Here is a 17,956-nt window from a genome sequence, read left to right as displayed (position 1 = left end):
TAAAATGTAAATGAATTTGCGCATAAGTCAATCTTTTCTTAAAATTCATCGAAGAAAAATGTCTAATCTCAATATTTATAGATCTGATTTATTACGACAAGATTGCAAAGGAAAATAAAAAAAAAATTAATCTCCAATGAAGCAGATTTTAAGATGTATATTTCTTATCGCTTTAATTTTTCTTGTCCTTACACGCTTTCTGATAATTGTTGAATAATGTGCAAATCAGTTTACTTTTTAAGTAATCTGAGCAGCATTGAACTTCGAATTCAGAATTTCTGCAGAGCTCCGACTTATATTCAATTAAAATGTTCATCGAATCTCTGGAAAATAATAAATACTAAGTGGTAGTTAATTTCAAATGATATATTTCTATTTTTTTTCGTACAATTAAAATAAAAACATATTATTTAAAATTAAATTTTGTATTACAGCATAACAGTTGAGGAAATAAATTTTAAAATGAAATTTTTTAAAAAAAAAGAAAAAAAAAGAAAGAAATTGTGCGAAACTATTATAAAAAAAGAACTAAATACATTAACATATCATAAGCGCATGCATAAAAATCTTATGGCAAGCATATTGTTTAGTGAATATTCATGAACTGCAAAACTATTAGCGAGTTTCATTAAAATCATTTTCACATACATTTTTAAAGTAACTTAGTAATTTAGCTAAATAAATTTGGTTTTTGAATTTATAAATTTAAGTGACAACAGATTAATTATTCATTTATTAATATCGATTTTTTAGTTTAAGTAATTTAATAGTTTTAATGATTATCCGCGTTCTTTTTCAATTGTTCGGTTATACATGGTCATAAAAGCGTTCAAATGTGATTTATTAAACTACCTTTAAGGAATAATTCAAATAATTATCATAAAATTTATTCGATAATATTTTTGTTTACATCTAACTTTTATCTACCCGGGGTCTGAGTCGAGCAAATATTTTCCTACTCCAAATCCTACAAAATTTGCTTTGCCTCCAGCAACACGACTCCAATTCCTGACATAACAAGGTGTGGAGACTTTCCCAACTGGGAAATATTGCTTACGGTTGGCGAGTGATTTTGCTAGAGTAAAAATGACAAAGATTTAATAATGATACTTTATTTTGCACACTATTATTACACCAAGTGGTAGAAACGTACAAAGAAATACATTCCACCTGCCGATCATATGAGATGTGGAATGTACAGGGATGTTATACTGAGGTCCTGACTAGGCACAATTTTCGGCAGATATGTAGCATGACTTCTAAAAAAAAAAAAGCTAAAAACAACAAGCTCTAAATATAAAAAATTTTTCGATAAAAAAGGCTACACACTTTTCTAGGAACACACTTTGTCATATAAGGCACCCTACCCAAAAAACATCTCCATATTACCTATGGGAAAGGAACAACCAATATACTATTTATACTTTCAGTGAAAACAATATTATAAAGCTTTATCCGCTAAGAGCAATAAGTACTTCGATCTAAATAGCCCACCATCTATACTGAAAGACTCATTTTTAATTAGCTATAGCACCAACAAATTTCATCAACTGATGAACTACTTTTAATTAAGCAGCACTTCATCAATCACACTTAAACGTTATACGAAGTACTTACGGTTGCACACAGTTTGTGGTAGCAATTTCTTTATAAGGCAATTTGGTTTTTCTAAAACTATAACATAGTTATCTATACAAAACTAAGAAAATAAAATAAAAACAAATGTAAATTTAATATCATATGACTACAAAGAAACAGAATTGAGTGGCTATTAACATTTCAACCATTCTAATTCAAATGGAATCACAAATTAGACATTAACACAGAAGTTTTGGATTTCATACACACTAAAATACATTTTAAATATTTTAACATAATATAGAACTTTTTCAACAATGGATAATCTATATTCTATACATACTTTTTATGAGCAAATTCAGAGTACTCAGATAACAAATACGTACTTGTTGTATTTAATAACAAAGACAAGGAAACAAAAGACTTAAGAGTGTAAATTTTAACATCAATTACAAGCAGTTGTCTAATTGATTGATTGATTATTTAAAACAGAATTCGATACTACAATGTTTTTTTTTTATAGGGGGTGAGAGAAAATAGTTTTTCAAAATAGCGGTGGAACTAGTAAATGATAAGAAAATGTTTATAAACAGAACAGATATTTATTTAAAAGGATTAAGAAAGTTATAATTGATATAAAAGTATTGTTTGCTACACAATGAAAATTTTTTTGGCGTTCTAAATCAAAATATTTTTCAAATTTGCTCCTAAAAGTTGAACCAAATAATTGTCGTAAACTTGAATGCACGATACTATGGTACAACTTGATCGTAAATATGGTTCAATTTTAAATTTTATTAAGGTTGCTGCAAATATACACCGTATTACGGTTCACTATTGAACTGATTTTTCTGAGAGTGTAACATAACGAGAAATAGAGCTTCGAGCTACCTATGGTCAATAAAAAATGGCCAGTTCTGTGGTCATTTCCTATAATGGTCCTTTTATGGTCAATTCTATTAATGTTTAATTCCTATAGGGGAAGTGGACATTATGTATAAATATATATTTTCTTAAAAAAAAACAGAAAAACTTTTACTAAAATTGCCAGAGAACATATTTAGCGTATTGTAATAACCTTAATACAAAATATATCGTCGAATTTGACGAGAAATTCTTTGTAGTGTCAAACCTATATCAACCTATATGTGAAATTAAACCTATATCAATTTATCTAATCCGATAAGAAAATTCTAAGATTTTTGAATACGAGTGCGCTATACTGCGTCATGCTAGAGAAATAATGAGCATTTTTGCTAAAATTTTTAAGAGGAAAAAATGAAATTTATGCAATATTTTTAAATCAAGCTTTTTTGACGTAGTTTGAATTTTTTTTTATTTTTTCCCATTCAAGGAGGGAAAAAGTATGCATAAATTGTGGCTAAAATCATTTACGATAATTTTGAGTAAAAAAAAAGCTAAAACCTTCTGCGAAAAAAATTTTCTTTGCTCATATAACACAGCATGAAAAAGGCTTTCAAAATTTTTCTACAAAACAAAATGCTGAAAAAGGCACATGTAATAAAATTGAATTGAATTATAAAATATCACAATACTAATTCTACATTTGTGGGACGTGGAAAGCTGGACGTAATGATAAGACTTACATCAATAATCGAGAGGAAATAGTTTTGTTTCATATGATAAATAAGGTGTACAAACAATTTTATATTATCTCTTTTATATTAAAGGGGGAGTTTAAATACTATTTTAGCTCCTCACCTCTTGTTAAAAGTATGATTAATTTCTTACGTAATCTCACATATTCTTACCTAAGATTTTAAATTTTAGCAATAATAGTCTAATTTTGAATTTGTACCAGCAAAATTTACTTTTCATTAATTTTCTTCAGAAGAATATTTTTAAAAAGTTTTTCCCCCAATTTTTTTAGAGTGTTAATTCTTTCTAAATTTGATATTTTTGCAATTTGTAAAAAAACAATTTGACCAGAAAAAAAGGAATTTAGTATTTAGTGCCTTACGTAAGCTTTGCTCAAACGGTTTCTTTCAGTGTTAACAAAAACAAGAAAACTAACTCCCCTTGACCCTTAGACATTTGCATATATTTGAACGGTCCCTGTTCACTATTTACGGTTGAAATAAAATTACTTTTTCGCTAATAAACTATTAAAAGGGGATTTTCAACATACATTTTTAAGGAAAAATATTTTTGTTGTTGTCATTTTTAATTCTATAAAATAATGACCGTAGCGGTTTTAAAACCTTGCACGTCTTGCAGTATTCAACAATCCATGCGATGTCATTGCCTACTTTTTATCTAAAACATGAAAAATAAATCAATTTAAGCGTATTATAGTGTCGTTTTTGTTAGAAAGCAAACATTTCAAACTAAATACTTGCTTTTCACTAAAAAATAACAAGCTAAAGTTTTAATTATAAGAAATTCAAATATTGATATTTCTAAAAAAGCATCCATAAACTGTAAAATTATTATATACAATTGCAATAATAATAATATAAAAGAGGTTGACTGTATTTTAACACTGTATCAACAGAGATAATCATACATTCAGCAATCTAATTTTGATTCTCATTCGAAAATTGTATAATAATTTTCCCCATTCCCATATAGCTTAGTAAAATGAAATAGTGGTAGAAAATCAACGTTAATGTTTATAAGAATTTCCTTTTTTAAAATACCATCTTAATGTCTGCAGGGCTTGTACGACTTAGTTTTCATACAGGTGTATTCATTTTACAAAATGACATATTGTGGTGGCCACAAATATATTATACGATCGAGGATTTTTACCACTATTACATTTTACAAAACCAAGAGGAAACTTTTTCTCCAGTATAAACTTCATTATTATACAACAAACGTCTATATTCTAAATTCATTAAATTTCAAAATTTATGCATGAAGAAATGCTGAAGAATATGATTAGCAATTTTAAAAGTTAAAGGATCTTTTACCAGTCAGGTAAAAAACACTATAGATAATTTCGTAGTGTATATTCGATTTTTCTGTTCTGTTGGCGGTTTTTTTAAAATGTTTTAACTTTGCTATACGTTAATTTAACAAAAAGCAAACATAGGAATAAATATTTAATACACAGTAAAATAGTTGTTCATACATTGACATCCTAAGTATGATCATTAACATTCATTAAATGCTGCATTTTTTTACAATGAAAAATTTTCCTCTTGATATGATTTTTTAAAAATTATAATTAAATATTTAAAAATTATATATACATTTGACAAATCATCTGTGCAATAATGCATACATAAATACGAGATAAAAGGTTCTAAATACAGCCAGTGAGATAAAAATAAAATTTTTTTGGCTCATAAAAAGAATAAAGTCCCTTATATGTAAACATTTTGCGGTCTCATTATAGCCATCACCGGTTCTCATTTACTGGGAATTTTAGCTGTTAAGTGCTTCATTTTAAATCATAATACACAACAAAAATAAATTCACGATTAAGAGTAAGAGAAATATAATTTGTCTACGGTAAAAGCTCCCCCTGCCGCAAAGTCTGAGGCCATTTGTTGCTATGGGAACAAGAATAGCGCATTTCAGGGAGGGTAGCTTTTCTTCACTCTAGGGCAAACACAATAGACCGTTGAAAAAGATTCCCTTTCTCCGGCCCACCAGAGCCAAAACCTGTCCTAAACAGTAACCCCACACCCCTACTTGAAATAGTTATACCTCGTTTCCATAGTCACCACCACGGGTCCAGACGAATGGCTAGAGGAGTTCTTACTTTAGACAAACTATATGTGAGACAAGTTATTGGTATAAAGTCTTTGCTTATACAAAAGTCCCAAGTTCAAACCTCAGTTTTGACTTCACCACATCGTTGGTAAAACAAATTTCTAGTACCCACTTCCTACTAGTATCGCTCAAACTGGGAACATGTTTGCTTAGGTTTTCCTCGCATACGCGGGAAATTTTTTCTGTTTATGAAAGTTTGTTAGGTTCAAAATTATAAGTTAACCGACTAAATGTTAAGTCACACGACATACGGTAATTTATTACCGATGAAATAAAAGAAAAATTTAATGTTTCAATATAAAAATTAACTTATTAAATACTATATTAATCAATGTCTTCTTTAGGTGAAGCTTTTTGAATCTGTCGGAGGAGTATTAGATGATTTCATGACATGGTGAGTCAATTATTAAAAAAATTAAACTTATAATAGCACTTTCTAAAGTTTAGAGGCTGACAGAATTTCTAGACATACTGGCATAGCGGTTGACTTTAAAATTGCTAGACATACTGAGAAGAATAAAAAGTAGTTAATGCCAGATTCCATAAACTTAGATAATTAAATGGCATAACCTGCTTTGAGAAACAAATTTTGTGGGATTCTATGCAATGATCAATTTGATGATAATTCGAATAGAGTTTTAGATTTTAAATAACTAAGTGATAGTGTTTTTTTTTAGGATACTACGCCAAACTGTTGCTCTATTGCAGTTTAACAGCTATTTAATAAACTATTTTGTCAAAAATGGAAGACAAGAATGAAATCAGCGTTTAGATGAAATAAAAAAATGCTAATAATATTTTAAAAATACTTTTCTTTTAGTTTTTGATTGCTTTGGACTTAGAATGACACGATATGATCATTAGCAAAATCTTTACACAGTTTTTTTCTCTTCATAATTTTTCAATTGATAAGAAAAGAAAAATTTCCTTTTCATGGATAGTTTTATAATAATACTATTATATAATATGTGTGGTAAAAATAAAATTCAAGAAATTCCGAAATAGGAACTTCGAAATTAAATTACATTCAAAAGAGAAAGTTTGCTTGTTGTTACACCACATCATATATATAGACTAAGCCACCGTTTGTTTAAAGTTGACTAACAAAAATTATCGTAGTATTGGTTTCGACTAACTATCGAAAATGACGGTTTAAAAAAAAGGCGAAATGAAATTGTGTTTGATAAAACATTAAATAATAGCTGTGTTTTATTTACATATCTAACAATTGTTGTGGTGAAAAATGAATCTATGTAGAAACTTAATCTCGTCGTTAATGCTAAATTTTGAAATATCATATGAAGGCTACGATTCGATTCTCATTTCTTTTCTTTAATTCTTTAATTTATTGATTGGCTATCGGATTTGTCTTCCAATGTTTAATTATATAATGAATAACATTAAAGTTGTATAATCTTGGTATTATCAGTTGGCATCATATTTATATTATCATTTTTTATCATATTTATAAAGTCATTTTTTAATCATTTACATAATCATTTTTATCCTGTTTATTAAAATTTTTTAAATTCATTATCATATTCATATAACGTGGGTACTTGAAAAAAATAAATGCTAGTTTGTTTGTTTTAAATTGATTATGATGATCAGTGATGTGAAGATGGTCTATCCTTACAAAAAAAAAAAAAATAAAAAAAATAAAAATAAGGTGCTTTTAAGGTTGTTTATTTCCAAAAATAACCTCATTATTCAACCTAACAAAATCAACCTCATATATAACTCAAAACAACCTCAAGTGCGAATAAAACAACTTCATACACCTTGATTATATACCTTGGAAGGTAAATCTTTTAGGTTGTTTTCAAAATCAACCTCGAATGAACCTCAAATAAACCTTGACACCTCAAAACAACCTCAAAATTACCTTAAATTTCTGCTAGGGTATTAGCTTGGAGCAGCAATTTTTTAAAAGTAATAATTATACTTTAATCAAGCTGTTTATAACGCTTTAAATAATTTGATTAATGATACAATGATGATTAAAATTCTTTTATTTCCCACTTGCGCACATAAAAAAATAATTTCTAGGAAAAGCCTAGAAAAATTTTGTGAAAAAATATGTTTGAGTTGATTTGCTAAGTTGCATGAAATTTATTTATTTTGGAGCAGTTTGGAACACCGCTTAAAGGAATTGGAACAGGTTAGGAGTAAGAGATAGTAAAAAAAAACTGATTTTGAAGTAGTGCGACTATAAGTTGGATGGTAACGGTAATCATGTCATCCGCGTGATTATTCGACTAGTCATTTCAATGCTAGAATATTTTACCGTAATTTACCATTGGAAAGCTTTTTCAAGACAAACAATAGAAAAAAGCTTTCGCCACGTGAGGATTGTAGCTCGTAAAGACAAATTAAAAGTTTGAAAATAAAGTCTAATATAATAAGGATAATGGTTTCGATGGAATTTAGAGAAAAAAAAAATTTTTTTTTTCTAGAGTTAATCTATAAAAGTTAAAATTTTTTCTTTTGAGCCAGAATTAAGTTATAAAAGCTAGTCCAAAAATATTCAGATTTTTTTAAGGATTAAATTATAATATATTATTGGATGCCATATACGACATTATTTAAAGCTGCCTGACGTCCGGGAGCCCGGGTTTTGTAGCACCCAGATTTTTGTGTTATATAGCTCATTTTGGTCAAAAGTAATAGTGGGGAAGACTGAGCAGAAATTAATAGTATTTTTTAAAATTTTACAAAAAAAATATCTCTAATTCATTAAGGTTTTCATAGAAAACAGAAAAAAAGTTTTGCACTTGGGAGAAACATTTACGCTGTATTTCGCCGGGTAATAAAAAGATCAGAGTAACCGACAAAAAATAAAAAATTGAGATTTCTATATATTTGGCAGTTTTGTACGAAGATTGCGAAACTTTTTAAATAAATTTCCTGAAATTATTATATTTTAACTTTGATAGTATTAATAAGGGAAAGAATATAGTTCTCACGATAAACTACGCATTGCAAACTTTTTTAAATCAATTTTCTGAAATTATATTTTACCTTTGATAGTATTAATAAAGGAAAGAATATAGTTCTCACGGTGCTTTTTTCGAAATGCATGAAGCAGTCACTTTGTTTTTCCGATTGCACGGCAGTATTCATAGCACGAAATCGTGTTTTTCAGATTGGACAAAAATAGGGAGCATTCAAGAATTGTATATTACTTTGAGATACACTTTTTATTCAAGTACGTTACCACTTTTATACGTAATTGATAGTCTTTTTTCAATAATTTTATATAATTTATCACCTAATAATTTTCCAAATTTTAACTTTCAAGGATACATTCAGGAAAGAAAATTTGCCTACATACTTCAATAGGTAATTGATTCAAAAATTGTTGCTTTAGTTTAGTTATTAAATGCAGAATTTTGTCGCCTACTTTACACACTTTACTTAATTTTGTTCCCATGTTTCGCTATCTTTGAGGGGAAAAAAGTAATAATTTTATATATAATTTCTAAAACATGCACAATAAATACCGGTAACAGACCATAAGGTAACTTTTTATAATATTTGTAAAAAAAGGAAGAAAAAAATTGCTTACATTTTGAATTTTTTCAAAATTAATATTGAATATACGAATTGTCTGCAAGTTGTAAAATCTAGCCACATTCATGAATTTAAAATTTAATACAAAATGAGACATGCAAGCTTATTTTGAGGGATAGAAGTGATTTCTTCAAAGGGAATTTTATGAATTTTTGTAGTATATTTAGAACATATTTCTGTTTAGTACAAATTGAATTCATGCTTGTCTATAGACATTTTGTTATTTCTATCATAAAATTACCCAATACATTTTTTGAAGTAATTGCCGTGCTTCATATTTATAGCTTGAATAATAAATGACGTCACCAGTCTCAAGTTGTGTTATATCTTGACCATTCCAACGAAAATAAATAAACTTAATTTTTGGTGAAATGAATTTCTAATAAGAAAAAACGTAATTTAAAACAAAACCTGAATAGTTAATTTATCATAAAAAGAAGTTACACCCAGGATTATTATCCTTTACGTTGACTATTAATTGAATGTCTTTTTAAGAGTTTCATTCAGAGAAATAAGTTGCCCATTATATGTGTATAAAAAGTAAAGAAGTAAAAAATATTTAAATAAAAAATATGATCATATCAAGAAAAATTATTTTTTTTAAGAAAAAAGAGTTTATGATTTTTTATAGTTTCTTGATAAATAGAAAATAAATATAAAAACATGTCTCTCTAGCATAAAATCTTCATTATAAATCTAAAATACTCATAACTAAATTGTAAAGTAATTATAAAATTATTTCAATAAGAACCTCATTAAATTTGAACTCTTTTCGATACTCACTACTTTCCACAATACAAGAAAAAAAAAGAAAAAAAAAAAAGAAACTGCTACGTTAGAAGAGTCTTGAAGCTTTAGTTCTCATTTAACAGTAGGATTTAAAACCAATCTTTCTTCTTTTGCATAACTATGAAGAATTATTCCAACATTCAAACTTTCAGTTCAATGAGCATTAAAACAGAAACTTAAAATATTTATTCATCAACGGCAGTGATTTTTGTTTGAAATAATATTTCTAGACAAACTTTGTCTTTTAGAAGTCATTTTAAGTCAAAGAAATGATCAATTATCAATAAACGAAGACATTGTTCTGAGTCTTGAAAGTATCACATTTGACAGTATCTAATCATTTCGCTTTTTCTTCAAGGTATAATATGCTGCAATTGCTAATTTCTCTTTAAAATACCAAACCACATTTATATCTTTAAAGATTCAATGTAATAATGATTAAATATTTGAAATCGAGTTAAAAAACAAGTTTTAAAAATAAAAACGACAAGAATGATATTATGAAAGATTTTCTTCTCCTTTAAGGCACTCAAAGTTCATAAATCTAAACTTTTCTGACGCAATTGTTGATCACGAAGCTCACAAGCAACGTCCACAAGAATATAAAGGTAATGCAATGAGTTATCGGGTGTTGTGGATGATGGCCATGCTTCTGGAATTGAGTTTCGAGAACTAGGTTGGCTTGAGGTTTCTCCATCAACAGATGATTCAGTAGGATCAGGTTGAACAAGCAACTCTTGCTCATGCGTCCTCCGCCATCGTTTAGTGAGTTTCAAATGACAACCTTCTTGCGAAATTTGTGAAGATGATGTAGATGTCGAACTGTTATCAGAATCCTCACTATCTGCATCAATGTCAGTAACACTATCGTCTGTCATCGAATTACTATTGGACACAAGTGAACGACTGTAATTATTGGATCGGTTATTAGAAGATGATGTTGGCACGGATCTTGGAACACCATTTCTTCTCGTAATTGTGTACTGCAGGGGGTCGTGGCCTTCTCTTCGAATAATGTCTGGCAAAATACGCCGTCTGGCGTTAATGAACCAGTTGCAAACTTGGAGAGTCGTTAATTTGGCATCCTCGGCTAATTTCACTTTTTCTTTTTCTGATGGATAAGCACTATATCTATGCTCATACAGCCACATGCGTAAAATACGAACAGATTCTTTGGGAAGATTGCCACGTCTTTTACGGCTTGATTCCCCTGCTAAACGGGACTCAGGTCGAGGATAAGGCATTGCGTCGTCAGATAAGTGCATCGGGAGACTGTTGGTCTGTTGAAAGAAAAAACACACGTTATTCATTGATACTTAAATTTACAAAACATAAAATTTAAGTATTAATTCAAAGACAGTGTTCTAATCAAATTTAAACATGAAACCTATGAAATGAATTTTGTGATTCAGTCGGAATAAGAAATTTAAACTATTCGAATGATTAATTATCCGTGGGACGATAAAAGCTACCCTTTAGAAAGTAATGAGACACGTGTTAATGGACACTTCGATTAAATGATAAATTTAATAAAAGAAATAAAAAAGCCGTTGTTAAATACATTTTGAAAATCTTTCAATGGTTCATATCGTATTCAGCTGTCATAAATATATCAAACTAATGCAGAAAGCAAAAACTGAAATTTTTTTTTCTCCCTTAATAAAATTCAGTTTATTATTTATTAGTAAAATGATGAATATACTAGCATAACACTCATGACGTTATTTTATTGCAGAATTTGAACCCTGGTACCCCAGAAACCGACTGTCTTTGATTTAAAATACGTTTTTTCTGAAAAATACGAATTTAGTTATGATGTTATCACCATTACTAATAGTCATATTTTTCAGAAAACGCTATTACACATTCTGATTAATAATTTAGTTATAGATCAAGTCTTAAAGTATAGTGCAAAGGTTTTCAAACTTTTCAGTCACGAACAACTTTTGAAATTGAAAATTCAACGTGAGCGCTACATATTTATATCTTAGTTATGGACTATATCCAGCAAATTTAATAACAAAATTAGCGTTAATGATGATTTCGTGGAGTAAAGCTGACAAACACTATATTTCACCATTTAAATGGATTTTTTGCATTTGAATTAACATACAAAAAAAAATTAATTTTCGGCAAAGATTGCAGATTTACAATTTCTTACTTTATTGTTTTGGCATTATTATATTTTTACTTTCGTGAAACTCAAATTTAATGAGGTTGTTTGGCTATGGGTTTATATTTGGTTGGCGATCGAATAGCGTTGTCGAGTGTTGCCTTTTAGCGAGATTTTTTATTCTTTGTTGACGAGAAACTGGCACATTAAATGCTGACTTTCTTTACATATAATCTATGTTTCCCTGATCAGTAATAAACAATTGATACTCGACTTATTTTTTTCATTTTAAATACAGCAAGCACGACGAAATCCAAAATTTCCTAGTAGAATATACCCAAAGATTTTTTCCAATTTTTTTCCTAAAGAAACTACTATTTTTAATTCTAAACATATATATTGCCTCAAGGAAGACTAGGAAATGTTTTGAGGAGTACTGAGTGCTCCGCAGAGTACAATTTAAAACTCTCTGGAGTAGTGATTTTTTTTTTTTTTTAAAGCCTTTGACAACTTCCACTCGCACCTTTTAAACATTACATTTACAAGATATTCTTTTCAACAATTTTGCCTTTTAAAACTAAAATAAATTGTTTATTCATTGTTACATATATTTTGCTTCAGGAGCACTGAGAATTGTTTTAAGGAGTACTGAGTGCTCCGCAGAGTACAATTTGAGAATCTCTGGTGTAGTGATTTTTTTTTTGTAAAAACTTTTGACAACTTCCAATCGCACCTTTTTAAACATTTCATTCACAAGATGTTCTTTTCAACAATTTTGCCTTTTAAAACTAAAATAAATTGAATGACGCAAAATCTGATTCTTAAAAATGGTCAACGCATCAGATTTTTCTTTAAGTTGCTGTAAGGGAAATTAACGATAATGGTTAGACCTGATCATTTTACTAATGGCGATAAAGGGGTCATGGGAAGTCGCTGATTGAACAAATTTTAAACGCTTGAGGTGCAAGGTCACTGTGAGAATAGTATCGATTTATTAAGTAATATAATATTTTTCTTAACTGAAACATTAAAAGTTTATAGGAAAGTATATTGCAATGATTGATAACGATATTAAATTCAACACTTAAGAAGCTTTTCCCTCTCAACCGAACTTAATTGTCGAAGGGGTGGAGACGGGGAGGGAAAATTCTAAATATTATTTTAATTCTTATTAAATTTTTGCAAATAAACTGATGATGGATATTTACTCTATTTGGCAATATCTTTCGAAACTTGTAAAATACAAGGCCGCTTCTCAATCAAATTGGAGAATCTTGCGGTATTTTTGATTCTGCATTAATTTTTCTGGCAAAATTTTGCCAATGCGATTCTGCAATCAACAGTTTAATAAGGAGTTATATAGTATACAGTTGCCTGTTTTTAGATATTTGATAAGTATCTTTGTTTTTATGCAATTAATGTTACAAGAATTTTGTCATCCAAATTTGCTTTTAGCAGTATAAACTGTATTAAAATTAGATTTAAAAAAAAATCTAAACACTGAGAAACGTGTAGTTTTAAATAACTTACTCAAAACCGCAAATTGCATCATTTTATTGCTCTAAAGTTTTGAGGAAAAATTTATAGTTCTAAAAATTATTAAGCGCTATTTATCCTAATCTATAACTAAGCAACCTCATTATTTTCGACTTTTATTGTACTGCAGAATTATACTACATCATCAAAAGTTGGATACGCACAAAAATATCAAGAAAACAAAAATTAAGAATTTAAGCTAAATCCAAAATGGCGAAGGAAGACGCTCTTAAAATTTTTTTAAGAATAAAATAGTTCAGACTTCAAAGATTTTGAAAGTTAGATTTTAAAGAAATTAGGGTACAAAGTTGGAACAGAAGTCCCAGTCGATCGCCAAAAAATTTATAAGGCACTGTAAAATATTCACTGTTAAAAATTCCGCATCAAATTAAGGTAAAAAGTACCGGCACTCAGAGTGCCAGCATTTTTTTTTTAAATCGTGAAATCCATTTTACCGTTTACAGAACAAAAAACTCTGATATACTGTAGTTCTTACAGTAATATTTACTGTAATATCACTGCAATTAAATAAATATTACTGTAAAAAATACGGTATAAAATCTTCCCTAAAAATGGTTTTTACGGATGATATACCTGGGATGAAACTTCTTTAAAGTGCATGATTAAGACTACATTTTAAAACAAAATTGTACTATTTGGCAAGAATAATTAGTTCTTATTCTTTAAATATAAAAGAATTTTAATATAATGTAAAAATGATGTAAAGATTTTATGTTAGGAATAAATATATTTCAAAGATTGTCAATGAAAACAAAAAATATAAATTTATCAATACTTATGATTAAAAACTATAATAATTGTATGGATTTTTGAAATTCATGATTAATCATAAATTAATCATTTTCAGCAAAAATACTATTGGATCAAATTCCTTATTTTGCGAATAAAGTTTATTGATTAGAAATATAAGTTTAGGAGTTGTGGTGGAGGGAAAAAATGATGCAGTGCGGCATAGGGTGATTTAGCGTATGGTATAATTGCTTACGCTAAGTTATCAAATAAAGTACATTAAAGGATAAAAATAAGTAAGCTCAAATGCAAAAAAAAAAAAAAAAAAANGCAAAAAAACAAAAAAAAAAAAAAAAAAAAAAAATGGAAAGAGTTACTAATTTACCTCTAAGAAAAAAGTCACAGTTTAGTTCAGTAGTGAGATTTTGAAAGAAAAAAATTAGTAGAATAAAATAATTTTCTAGAGTTAATAGAATAGTCCGTAACTGTTTAAATCTTACATTTACGCATTAATTTTAACCAAGATTCAATATATTAATTCTAACGATATTCAAAATTTGCTATAATGATCTTGCTTTATTTTTTAGAAGAAACTATAGGATAAAAATTTTTTTATTAGTAAGACTAGTAAAAATTGACTAGGATCTGCCAATATAAATACATAGTTCATTTACATTAATGTGACCACTACCTACTTATGACGTCAACGTGAAATAACAAATGACAGATGGCAGCACATTGCAGTGGAGCGGCGTATATAAAGGGTGTCCGAGTGAATCGGTAAACATTCAAATCAGTGGTGTGATTCAAAAATAGAACGATTTATTTGATGACCAAAAAGGCATGATGATTGCCTTTCGGATCAAGGGGGGAAGCATTTCTGAAACGGCCAATTTCTTAAACTGTTTGCCTGCCAACATGCCAAAAATATGGATGGAGTTTTCTAAGCTATGGTGCACTGCAAGCTCTTTACTGCCTATACATCCGGGTTACTGCTTCCGATGTATTTTGAACCCATTTGGCTCACAACGTGATCATTGTATTTTGAGACTCTCTTGAGTTGCATTTTTTGTATACGTATATTTGTTGCCAGATTTATTATTTGTATTTTAAAGAAGAAAATCGTTACGAGAATCGCCATTTCAAGACCTGTCATTTCTCGAGAACTCGAGATTGGTATTGTTTACATTTATATTAAAAACACCATCCGCATCGTGCATTGAAACAAAATGCCACTATCCAAAATCAACTTCGGGGCAAATGTGATTCACCACGGACCATGGATGACAGAAATTAACTACGGCTGCGGAGATGTATTCGGGCGAATAAACACGTAACTGTTGAAGAACTGACAGCTTAGATGAATCAATAGGCTACCAACAGTGTCTCCTATGTGACGGTTCAGCGAAGGCCTGGTTAATACACTTATACTGACTGCTGTTTATCGGCGACGAAGGCAGGGATTTGCATGCCAGTACCCCAACTAGATCTCCACAGAGTGGTGACAAATGACTTTTTCCGATGAATCACGTTTTATGCTCTATCGGATAGATGATTGTTGGCGTGTACGACGTGAAACGTCTGAAATCTAACATCTTGCAAAAAGGGCCGAAAGGATTCAATCTGAAGGAGGGAGCATTGTAGTCTGAGGAATGATTTGGTGGCATTTTCCAGGTGCACTATGCCCAGCCTTACATGCCATAATCCTGATGAAAAACAATTCGCATCTACCAGCATATCAATGTGACGTGTCATACAGCTCACAGTTTTCGTGCGAGGCTCGAAGAGCAACAGAATGGGCCACAAACTACTACTCGGACTTAAAACGATCGAGAATCGATGAGACCATCTTGATTGGGTTAGTCGCTCCATGAATCATCTGTCACGTAATCTAACCCAGCTGATCATGGTACTGGAGTCGACATGGCTCAACATTCTAGTAAACATCTTTAAGTATTCAATTGACTCTCTTTCTACACGTCTTGCAGTGGTCCTTCTGTGAACGGCGGTTATTCTGACTTTTGACAAGTAGTCACCTTAATGTGACTGAACTGTGTAGTTATCAATATAATAGTATATTTAGCAATATAAATATAATGTAATAGGAGTCAGATAATAATTATAACAGTAATAATTTTTTGTAGTTTTAAGCTTCATCGTATCACAGTTTATAATGTATCAAAAATGTACTTATGGAAACATTTTTTAAGCTAAAATAATTAACTTTTTGAGAGTGTGTTCACTGTTAACTAAGCACATATAGTTTGAAATAAATTTTAATTCAAAATAAGGCATACAGTTTTAAAAATAAGCAGTTAAAAATCCTAGAAAGATCCATATCGAATAATTTATTTCAAGGGTAAAAAATAAATAAGTAAACAATGAAAAAAAAATGTTCCTCCTATCTTAAGGCATAATTTTTTAAATCGAGTATTAGCCTTGTTGATTGAAGAGTTTACATGAATATCATAGAAGTTTCCATGATAAGAATGTTTGAGATCAAAAATATTTCCGGATAATTTATTTTGTCTCACTAAGTTTGTTATCAAATACAGAGCATCAGTTGAAGAGTAAACAAAAAATGTTCAAAGTAATAAAAAAAAATATTATTTGAAACTATGTTATCGTCCAAACATTTAATGAATTTCATTTAATCAATATTGCTTAGGATTTTTCCGAAAATACTCAACCGTTTCACTTTTCATTATATTTTGCCACTGTAATAGTGCAGTAAAATTGCAATATCGCGTTTTATTTCATTTTTAAAGAAATTGCATCAAAAATACAAACAAAGGCAATCTTAAATTTAATGACTACAAAACAACTTATACTTACAAATTCGACTATAATTCTATGTTAATTAAGTTATCTTTATTTATTGATTAAAGTTAGCTCAAGTATAAGTAATCTTAATTTTTCCATTAATTATAAATGACAGTTAAGACAACACTACTATTAATACTTAATGGTAAGTACAAAGAGAAATCACTTTCAGCTCAACAATTCTTAAAATGAAACTGTTCACTAACGTTGAATACTCAATCCATACTTTAATAATAATCCGATAGCCGATTCATATAGCTGTGCGTCTCTCTTTGTTCAAATTCATATCCTAGTGATTCTGAACCCAACCCATAAGACAAAAAAACTATTATATATTACTTATTAACTACTAACTAAGAAAACTATATTAAACTAACTAAACAAAGTCGTCTTTGGAGATAATTGCGACTAATTCTTCGCAAAAAACTTATTGAAGGAAAATGGTCGATATATATGTTACATGGTGAAGAAAACCTTTCACGGTTAGCCTGATTAAAAAGGGTCTTTAAACCGTAATCCGTTGATATCTGGAAATATCTTGACTGTGATCAATAAGAACCGATAGCAACATATGAATCAACAAGGATATCACAGGATTCTAACCCGGATCAACATAATGTTAAGACTTTCGTATGAAAAAAATGCTTTTTAATCAATGATGTTGTATTTATAATTGTAATAGTTAGTCACAGCTTTTAGGTTAAATATGGCTATCTTAAGCCTGTGTTCCAAATGCTAATAAAAAAGATGGCTCATAATGTGAATATCAAGAAAAGTCTCAGCTTTCGAAAAATGAAAAACGTACCGGATTTAGGTACTTCAGGAACTATTACATTGTAGGTATTTTCAGGTACTTCAACACTGCATTATTTGGTCTCATAAAATGTGCAAAATTAAGAATGACTTCTTGATTTTAATGATTTTCATCTATTAAGAGAAATTACGCAATATTGGAGCTATATTTAACGTATTTGTACCTTATAAAGTACAGTCAATTCTTTTTAACTAGATTCGATACCCCGTTTTTATCCCAAACGTGACGCATATTTA

At 29.2% G+C, this 17,956-nt stretch overlaps 1 protein-coding gene across 2 annotated transcripts in view; it reads right to left on the bottom strand.

Moving 5' to 3' along the window:
* Positions 1–1,096: 1,096 nt before the first annotated feature.
* The window catches only part of LOC107436476 (homeobox protein TGIF2LX), a 50,612-nt gene continuing 33,752 nt past the window's right edge, over positions 1,097–17,956 (bottom strand). For both annotated transcript variants that reach the window (XM_016048212.3, XM_016048213.3), the window contains one exon: positions 1,097–10,964. In XM_016048212.3, the coding sequence (XP_015903698.1) occupies positions 10,221–10,949 (729 nt within the window). In that variant the 5' untranslated portion in view covers positions 10,950–10,964 and the 3' untranslated portion in view covers positions 1,097–10,220. The remainder of the gene's footprint in view (positions 10,965–17,956) is intronic.

This window comes from Parasteatoda tepidariorum, chromosome X1 (assembly GCF_043381705.1).
Source record: "Parasteatoda tepidariorum isolate YZ-2023 chromosome X1, CAS_Ptep_4.0, whole genome shotgun sequence".
Classification (NCBI taxonomy): domain Eukaryota; kingdom Metazoa; phylum Arthropoda; class Arachnida; order Araneae; family Theridiidae; genus Parasteatoda; species Parasteatoda tepidariorum.
This window is presented reverse-complemented; position numbering and strand designations above follow the sequence as displayed.